Source organism: Thunnus thynnus, chromosome 14 (genome assembly GCF_963924715.1).
Source record: "Thunnus thynnus chromosome 14, fThuThy2.1, whole genome shotgun sequence".
NCBI lineage: Eukaryota > Metazoa > Chordata > Actinopteri > Scombriformes > Scombridae > Thunnus > Thunnus thynnus.
Window position 1 is genome coordinate 28246579 of NC_089530.1, and position 10000 is coordinate 28256578.

A 10000-nucleotide genomic window follows, 5' to 3' on the forward strand; every position below is an offset into this window, starting at 1 on the left:
TTGAACCCGGCTGCTGCATGTAATGAGTGTCTGTTAGTGTGTGTGTGTGTGTGTGTGTGTGTGTGTGTGTACATGTAAACCTATCCAAGCACAGCGAGGGGAAATTTCAGCCCAGGTATTGATTTGGCCCCGGACTGTGTCAGGGTCACCGTGATGTCAGCATTTGTATTAATATTATTATTATTATTGCTTTTATTGTCTGCTGCTTTTAATTCAACACAAGACGATGACATCAAAGCTCATCGATCTCTGCGAGAGAACAACAACAGCGGGAAGAAAAGAGAATTATAGTTATCAAACACAGTCATAGTTTCAGTGTAATGTCATAATTGGTGTCGTATTTAACAACGAACATGAAAAATGAGAAAGTACTTTTACTCTACGGAGGCTTTTTACTGTCAGAAACATAATAAAAACAAAAACAGGATTTTTAAGCCTCTTTCAACTTTTATTCAAATACAAATACAAATAATTTTGCTGCCTCAACAAATACAGATACAAATACAAATACTGGGATCTCTGCACATCCCTACTGTCCACTTGTTTTTACTTACATTTTCCGAGTGAAAATGCTGGAAATTTGAAAATCTCCAGCTGTCGTCCGGCTGTATGATGTAAATGTTTTGACATTCAGGTGGAGTCGTCTACTTTGATTAAAGACAGTCAGCTTTTAATCACCTCTGTTTATCTATTGTGGCTTTTTTTAATGTTTGTATCCAAATGAGCAGAATGCAGAGAAATAGACAGTTCCCCATTCACTTCAATGAGAAAGTGTAGAAACTTGTTACTGGTACTGTTTTACATTAACTGGTTTTTACATACACACCCATTAACAACAACAAACGCTGCAATATACACAAATAAAGATATATTTGTGTTACATGTACTTTCTCATTGAAGTGAATGAGTCTGTTAATAAATACAGTAAAATTCAGGCGCTTTAGATTGTTATTCATGATGCAACATCATCAGGGTCCCACATTTATTCTCCAGCGTGACGATGAACCCAAACATCCAGCCAGGGGTTTTTCCGATGATGATGATGATGATGATGATGATGATGATGATGATTGAGATCATGGGTCTCCAGAGGGAGAAGAGCCGACATGCAGGGCGGGAACCACCGCGGTTGAAAATACAGTTTTTAGCCAGAAATAAAAAGATTAAAAGAGAAAAGAGTTTCTGAAATATGGTTTAACAGAACTGTTTCACTTCCTGGATGTGATCACATGACCAACACAGGCGGATAATTAGCTTTTAATGTAGTTATATAGATTTATCTCTCTAGTTTTCAGTTTCAGACAGTTTTCTTTCCTTCCTGTCTGTTACTCTTTAACAGATCGTCTCTCCTTCACTCATTCACTTTCTCTCTCTCCGCCCGTCTGTCTACACGTCCATCAGCCTGTCTGTCTGTCTGTCTGTCTGTCCGCCTTCTCACCTCCTCTCTCTCTCTCTCTCTCTGCCCGTCTGTCTGCCTCCATCTCTAAGTCCATCCGTCTGTCTTCTTCCTCCTCTTCTCAGCCTCTTTCTCTTGTCTGCTCACGCCTGTCGACCTGTCACTCTGTCTCACCCCCCCTCCTCTCTCCTCCCCCCCGCCTGTCTCTCTCTCTCTCTCTCTCTCTCTCTCTGTCTCTGTCTCCGTATCTTGTTCTGGGTCTCGCCGCGAGGCCCTCTCTGTCAGGATTACATGGCGTCAGGTTGGCCAACATGGACGCCGGCAGTGGGGAAACAAAATGTTCCTCTCAGCACAAAGCCGCTCTAATCCGCTCTCCTCATCCCCCCCCAGCAGCAGCAGAGCCTGATTACAGAAAGCTGGTTGGCAGTCATTAAAGCAGAGAGACAGGCTGACAGACAGACAGACAGACGGACAGACAGGCAGGTAGACGGCGAGGATTTAAAGCAGCTCTGTGTTTGACTGACTGACTGTCTTATTGGCTTTCGACTGACTAATTGGCCTACTGACTGACTGACTGACCACCGACCTCTTAGCTTCCCTCCTCGCCACCCGGCTGATCAGATGAAAGAGTCTCTTCTTCTGGTGTCAAAGATTTGAATTGTTCTTAATTTGTTCTTTTAATTAATTGTGTTAAGTGTCAGACAATTATAAAGAAGCTGAGCTCTACGTGATGTCTTCAAATCACCAAAAACCCCAAATATATTAAATTTACAATAATATAAAACGTCATATTTGAGAAGCAGGAAACATGCTGCTGCTGATACGGAGTCTGATCTCACACTTATATTTACATAGCAGAAGAAGAAGAAGATATGCATTATTGATTGAATTGATTGAATTATTGAATATGTAGCCGACACATTAACATTGACACATTGTTGTCGTTCTATTCATTTTATTTCTCATTTTTTAGTCTTGGTTTTATTTTTATGGTTATTTTTCCTCTTCTTATATTTATTTTTCTTTTCTTTTATCTTTTTATTTTATTTTATTTTATTTAATTCTAACTTGTGGCACATGTTTTTACACTATGTATGTTTTTATGGTCTTATTTTCAACTTATGTTCCCATGAAGCACTTTGTGAATTTCATTTGTGTGAAAGTTGCTACACTAAATAAACTTATTATTGTTATTATTGTTATTATTATTATTATTGTTATTGTTATTATTATTATATTCTTTCCTTGGGTATAAGATGTGATGTGAAACACTCTGGTTGTACAGTTGTGTGACTCGTCTAACTGCCTTTATGAGTCGTTTTATTTTGTTGATTTGAGTTTTGTTTTGTCGTTTCAGCTTTAACCGCCTACACCTACCTGACCATCTTTGACCTCTTCAGGTGAGTTTGCTCTCCAGTAACATCATCTATTATACAAGCGGCTTTTCTTGAATCAGCTTTGGTCAAATTATCCATAAAAATACATCCTGCTGTTTCTTCTTCATGTTATAATAAACCTGTAGTTGTTTGTATGAATAGGTGTTATTATAATAACTGTAGATGTGTGAATAGTTGGTTTTAAATACAGATGTGAGGTACTCAGCTGTGTTTGCTGTTTTTTAATGGAGACCCTCCACTCATGAAAAATTAATTCTGGGATTATAATGAATAAAATATAAATTAAACAAGAAGTGAACTTCAGCTGACCTCTGTGTTGTTTCCGTTGTGTCTCTTTTTATTCCCTCTTCTCCTTGTCTGTCTCTTCTTTTTGTCTTCCATCCGTCCGTCTCATCCGTCTCTCTCTCTCTCTCCACTACGTGTGTCCCTTCACCTCTTCATCACCTTTGTCTTCCTCTGGTTTTGCAGTTTGATCACCTGTCTCATCAGTTCCTGGCAGACCATGAAGAAACCCAGTCAGGTTTACTCATTTGGGTGAGTTCAACATAATATCATCTCATATAGTGAACGCTGCAGCGCTCTGTAGAGACAACGTTAACATCATGATATATCACTACGAAATCTACCTGAAACCTCAACATTAAAGCTCTAATATGTAATTCTTCCACATTAAATGTCTAAAAACTAGACCTGTGTTATATATGTTGTTGAGTTGTGTATTTTCAAACTCAGAGAAATCTGTCATTTAATCAAAGTAACGGTTTCATTTGGTCGCCTGTCGATGGCGTCATACCTCCTCTACCAAAGAGTAAACACGCACCAGATGCATACGGCGGCGCTGTGTTTGTCCGCTACAATGGCGTCTACCAAAGAGTAACTTACACACATACAAGATGATACATCGGCGTTGTGGTTGTTCCACACAAACTGTTATAAATGGACTTTTATTCAGTTTTAAGCCGCATTTTCATGATAAATTTAGGTGGTTTTTAACTATATCTTTTAGCCGGAAGAAGGATTTTAGTCATTGGACGTCTGGATCTTAAGTTATCAGAGAAATAAACTGGACAAATGAGAAATACACGTTCATTTTGTCTGAGAAAACACCACTACGACACCAAACGTGCCTTTTTTGAACGGTAAGAAGCACAGAACTGAAGCAGTTGAAGTCGTGACTCCAGCAGAATGACGAACACAGTGATGAACTCACTGAGCTGCGGACAGATTTCAGGATTATTCTTACATACAACGACTCGACACCCAACAAACACAGATTATTTTTTGTTTTGTTTTGTTTTGAGAGTCAGAAATGAGCAAATATTGCAATTTTTCTGCCAAAATCCTCTGAAATCCAGACAGAAACAGGAGAGAACAGACTGAGTATCATCAGGCTTTAATCAAAGATCCTCCTCACACACACACACGTGTCAAGAAATACAAACAGTCATTTATATCTGATGTGATTTTTCCTGAAACTTAAAGTGATTTTAAAAGCTAAATCATTAATTATTAGGATATAAATTACTTGCATATTCATCCCTACTGTATAGAGTTGAAGAGTTCAGGCCTTGTTTCATCAGGCTTTCATATTAGATTCACTTATCTGCTGTTAGTTCATTTATTTAAAGACGACATTTAAAAAAAATTAAAGTGTTTTTTTTATTTTTGAGATCTTTTGGTGTATATTTACATCACAGATTGTACCTTTAATCTATTCTCTACTGACATACTGTATATATCTGTATCGGACGCTTTACAGTCTAAGCTCCATCTGTTTGTTTTATACACACACACACACACACACACACACACACACACACACACTCACACTCACACTCACACTCACACACACACACACACACACACACAAACACACACACACACTCACACTCACACTCACACACACACACACACACACTCCTACACTGTAAACACAGATGTAGCATCGACAGAAAAGCTTCTGTTACTGTTGTGTGGATCAGCTGAACGGCTCATAAACACATGAACAACGGCCAAATCAAACACACCGCTAGTTTGATATGTATCTATATATATATATATCTCTGTGTGTGTGTGTGTGCGTGTGTGTGTGTTTGTGAGTGAACCGGCCCCACAGTGTATTTGCAGCTGACAGGTGACCTCCAACCTTGAGGTGTGGAAGAGTGGAGATCGAGTGGAAATCTGCTTTTCAGCTTCACTTGGCTCTGATAATGCCTGAGTGTGTGTTTGTGTGTGTTTGTGTGTGTTTGTGTATGTACATGTCATTCCTGTGTGCATGTGTTGTGACATCAGTGTGTGTCTGTGTTGTGTATTTCTCCCTCTGGATGTCTATGTGTGTATATGTATGCGTGTTCATCTGAGCGTATTATTTGTGTGTGTGTGTTTTGTCTTATGATGGAACAACAAGAATAACATAACAAAGGCTCAGCGGCAGATCGCCCAGTTAAACCAGTAGCAGCTTCTGTCTCCTTTTAAAACCCCTGCAGGAACAGAATCTATCTGTCCAGGAATTAGTCTGATCCGCTGCACCTGAAGTGAAAATGCAGATTTAAAAAGAACATTTTGATCAGCAGCTTGTCTAAATGTTTATCATGCACATAATTTTACATCCCTACGACGTTCTACAGAGGAAAACACAACAAGCCCAGTAAAGATTTATGTATTTCAGTTTACGGCTGCAGCTCGCAGTTATTTTCATTATCTATTATTTTTGTTTGGTCTGTAAATGTCGATCAGTGTTTCCTAAAAGCTCAAGCAGACGTTTTGAAATGTTTACTGTCACAGACGACTAAAGAAACAGAAAATATTCATCGGTATTATATTCATTTGAAAGGCTGGAAACAGATAATCTTAAAAAAAAATGACTAAAAACGATTTAATCAATACCAAAACAGCTGGTGATTAATTATTTTTGTTGATCGACTAATTGCAGCTCCTGTTTCAGTTTAACACAAAAGAAGGTTTTGAAGAGAAAGAAAGAAAGTGGTAATAATCTGAGAAAAAGATGAGTAACAACCCAAAGATATATAAAAATTATTATAAAATCTAAAGATCTGACTTTGATTTTCCCCTAAAAAAACATAACTGGAGTGTTGATCGTGAACCTCTGCATGCAGACGAGGTGACTGATGAGAGCCTTCGATTAATTACTGTAAATGTACAAAGCGATTAATCAATCAGTGTCATCTCTTCAGCTGAGTGCCGACAGATCCCGACGACACGCTTGCACGCTGGTAAATTTAGCTCTCAGCTCCGTGATGTCTAAACAGAAGCGTCACTCATTAAATATGTGTTTTTATTTGTGCTGATGTTAGTCAGAGGAATCATTGATGATGATATGAGTCAGCATGCAGCGCTCATATAGATTAAATACAAGCTTGTCAGCGGTGGAGATGGTGACCTTTGACCTGCGGCATGGCGTCCATCAGGCCAAACAGCGGGCACTAAGTGTTCGAAGGGGGAGAGAGAATGTGTGTGTGTGTGTGTGTGTGTGTGTGTGTGTGTGTGAGTCTTAAAGAAAAAACATTCATCCAACCGAGCTGATTAACCAACACCTGCAGGTTAATAGGTCGCCTTTGTTTACAGGGACTGCAGGCGAGCAACACACACACACACACACACACACACAATTTAACGTCTTTGGGGTTTTGGACTGTCAGTTGGGATGAAATGAGCAATTTGAAGACGTCAACATGAGCTTTGGGAACCTGCGACGGGCGTTTTTCACTGTTTTCTGTCCTAAAGACAAAAACAATGACCTGATCAGTTGAGGGAAATCAATCAGATGTTAAATCAATAATGAAAAGTACTGTATGATCTTTAACGTCACTACAATCCTGTCTTGGATTACGGATTAATGAATCTAACCTGCTGCACAGTTATCAGGATATGAAACGCAGGTAAGCAGCAAAGTCTCAAACGTACTTTTTAGACTTGTCACGTTAAGAGAAAATTAAAATTAATTACCAATAATTTTGATAGTCAATCCACCGTTTAAAGAGGATACAATCTGCTTTTTGTGGTTTTCTGTTATTTATTTCCTGCTCTGATGTTAAACTTGAGGTGACTGATGTAAAAATCCTGCCTGCAAGACAAAAATCAGGGCTTCAGTCTGCTCTAATTGCTTTGTTTCTGACGTTTTTTTTCTACCTTGCTGACGAGCTGATCTGTAAATGATGCAAAGATATTAAACATATAGACCAGTAAATATGCATAATATATCCGAACACTTAAAGGTCGTGACCTCTACATTATAGCAAATTGAATATATTTGGGGTTTTGGACTGTTAGTTGCAAAAAAACCAAGACATTCCCCCCCCTGCATGAACTGCAGTAATCCATGAGGCGCTCCACTCAGCTGCTGTTTGAAAGGTATTATGTCGCCGTAGACGGGTTGACCATTAGATCACTGACCGTCAATGTCAGGTTTAACCGCCGTAAGCTCAGTGGACCGCTCACTGAGACAAAGCTGCTCATCCTGGACAGACTGACAGGATTGACCCCTTGACCTTTTGATGGGGTCAGAAGGTCAGCAACAGTTACAACCAGCTTGATACCGGCTTTTTATTATAAACCAGACATCAGCCGGATAGTTTTAGCCACCTGATTCCTCCACATCCAAAGAGTAGTTTTGTCCTAACTTAACATTTATTGATGGTTAAATGGATTTGAGGCAGTTGTAGCACTTTCTTTCATCTGGTACGACCGTCCCTCGAGCTAAGATTTAGCCAGATTCTTTCTTGTTTTTATTAAGATCATCTTGTGGCGTTTTTCTGTTGTTTTTGGGGTAGTTGAGCCGACACACTGCCAGTGTTTTTTCATCACGCAGCACGGCGAGTTAGAAGAAGTCGTCTGAGGTATTTTCTAACTGATCTTCTGAACAAACAGCTCTAAATATCTCCACATCTTGTTGTGTCGACCAGTTTTTTATTGAAGAACAGCAGCGCTAACGAAGCTCCGTTAATTCAGTGATAAATACATTTAATTTCCTGCAAATTCTTCCCAATAAAATTCTAGGACGACAAAAATCTGATTTTGTTTGTTCACAAAATCAGATCTGAGTCACTTGGAGGCAAAAAAAAAACAAACATTTTTGAGCCACTTCAGGATGTAACAGTTTGCTCACTAGCTTACTTACCGTATTTTCTCTAATAGTGACCGGTATTCAATCAAAAGTAAAGTAATCAAAAGGCCAATAATGGCCGGGGGTTAGTCGACACAAACAAATAAAGGTCCCAAATACAGGCCGGGGAGGGAAAAAACAAGGATGTATTGAGGCTGCATTCAGACCAAGTCAGGTGTTGCTGCGCACCTCTGCAGGGGTGTGCGGGGGGGGGGGGGGGTGTGAGTGTGTTTATTGCTGTGATACAATTAGATATTTTTTTTATTGATCTGATTCACTGCTTTCTTACCAGCTCCATCTCTTCATTCACTCTCTAGCTCCTTCTCCCTCTTTTTCTCTCGTCTTTTTTTTAAAACTAAAGCCTAACTTTACTTTTAATGTTATCAAATGAAAAGAAATATCCGCCCCGCTCCTCTTGGTGCCTGTTATAATGTGACTGTGGTTTGTAGTAATGTACAAGTGCCACAAGATGACAGTAGCTATAATGGAAGTAGCATATAGGACCTGTGCAAGTGTCAGTGACTGGATTTTCCATAACACCAATGCTACAACACTGTAGAGAGCGAACATGCCACCCACCAGACAGAAGTTTGACGTCAAATTCAAAGAGAGTTTTGCAATATGCAGAGGAAAATTAAGGAGCGAAAGATACAAGACATTTTGACACTGACCCAAAAAGAATCAGATACTGGAAAAAAAACAGAAACATGAGCTGCTGTTAGCTGACAAGAGGAGAGCACGGCTAGCTGGAGGTGGGAGGAAGAAAGTTAGCTTGGAGCTAACGTTAGAGAGACAGCTGATTGATATTTGATATTTGACTGTGCTGTTAACTGGCTATTAATTTCCTCTCTCGTACTTCACCGGTCATACTTCACACAAGTTATATTGAAATGTTTGTGTAATGTTTCACAATAAAAGTCGGGTAATGAAGGCTTTTAATTTTATTAATAGCATAACGCAGTAACAAAAATTTAAGAGAGCAAACGGAAGCAGATCAGAAAACAGAGAGGCTTTGTACTAAAATATGAGCAAAATATACTTATCAAACAAGGGGATTAGGAATAAAGGCCTCTCTCTAATATAAGCCTGCTTCCAATAAAGGCCTAGTACCCTCTGCAGTTGAGGTAAATAAAGGCCTCGGCCACTATTAGAGGAAATACAGTATACAGAAGTAAGTATACAGAATCCTGATGACGTAAAACTACAGTATCTTCAGGAATCTTTGCCATTTTCATCAAATCATAAAACTTCCAGAGTCTCCAGCAGCTTGGTAGAAGAAGTGTTTGCTGCTGTGTGGAGGATAAATAACTGTCTGTATGGATGATAATGTCTCTCTGTCTCTCTGTCTCTCTCTCTCTCTCCAGGTTTGAAAGACTGGAGGTTTTGGCGGTTTTTGCCTCCACTGTTCTGGTCCAGCTGGGAGCTTTGTTCATCCTGAAGGAGAGGTGTGTGTGTATGTCTCCCCTAACAACACAAGCACACAAAGCACACACACACACACACACACACACACACTTGTGTTATTATTAAATTCATCTAAATGACAGGGTTTTTAGTCAATATTTGGAGCCTCGTCTTTATCTTTGTGTGTTTCTTACTTTTTGTCTTTGTTCATCTGTCTCTCACTCGCTCTGTCTCTCTCGATTAAAATTTCAATTATTTTCTTAGCGTGACTCGGTGCGAAAACAGAATTAATATTTCCAAAGCAATACACAAAATATCTCCCAATTGTTTCTTTCTTTTGTATTTGTTTTCCCCCCCATTATTAATGTCGTTACATTGCTTTGCGCCACACTGGGTGCATGTTTCTCTCCACTCTCAGCTCTACTTTGCTGTTGAATAATTCTTTAAAATGCAATAATTGGACGATATTTTGGTCACATCCACACACAGGAACAGTCTCTTAACACGTACAGCGTCTTGTTGTCAGTTTTCTTTACTTCCGTTTAGATTTTATGTCCCTTAATGATTCATTTCTTGCTGCTTGTTTTTCACATTTATAGTTTTAAACATTTTTTTTTTTTTGCATTATTTAGTCAGACACATGTCAGTTTGGTATGTTAATGATTTTAATGAAAGTATGTA

General features: G+C 39.1%; 1 protein-coding gene across 1 annotated transcript in view; it reads left to right on the forward strand.

Moving 5' to 3' along the window:
- The window catches only part of slc30a6 (solute carrier family 30 member 6), a 65768-nt gene that overhangs the window by 27586 nt on the left and 28182 nt on the right, over positions 1 to 10000 (forward strand). Inside the window, exons 5-7 of the mRNA XM_067610815.1 lie at positions 2754 to 2796; positions 3262 to 3327; positions 9280 to 9360. Of these exons, the coding sequence (XP_067466916.1) occupies positions 2754 to 2796; positions 3262 to 3327; positions 9280 to 9360 (190 nt within the window). The remainder of the gene's footprint in view (positions 1 to 2753; positions 2797 to 3261; positions 3328 to 9279; positions 9361 to 10000) is intronic.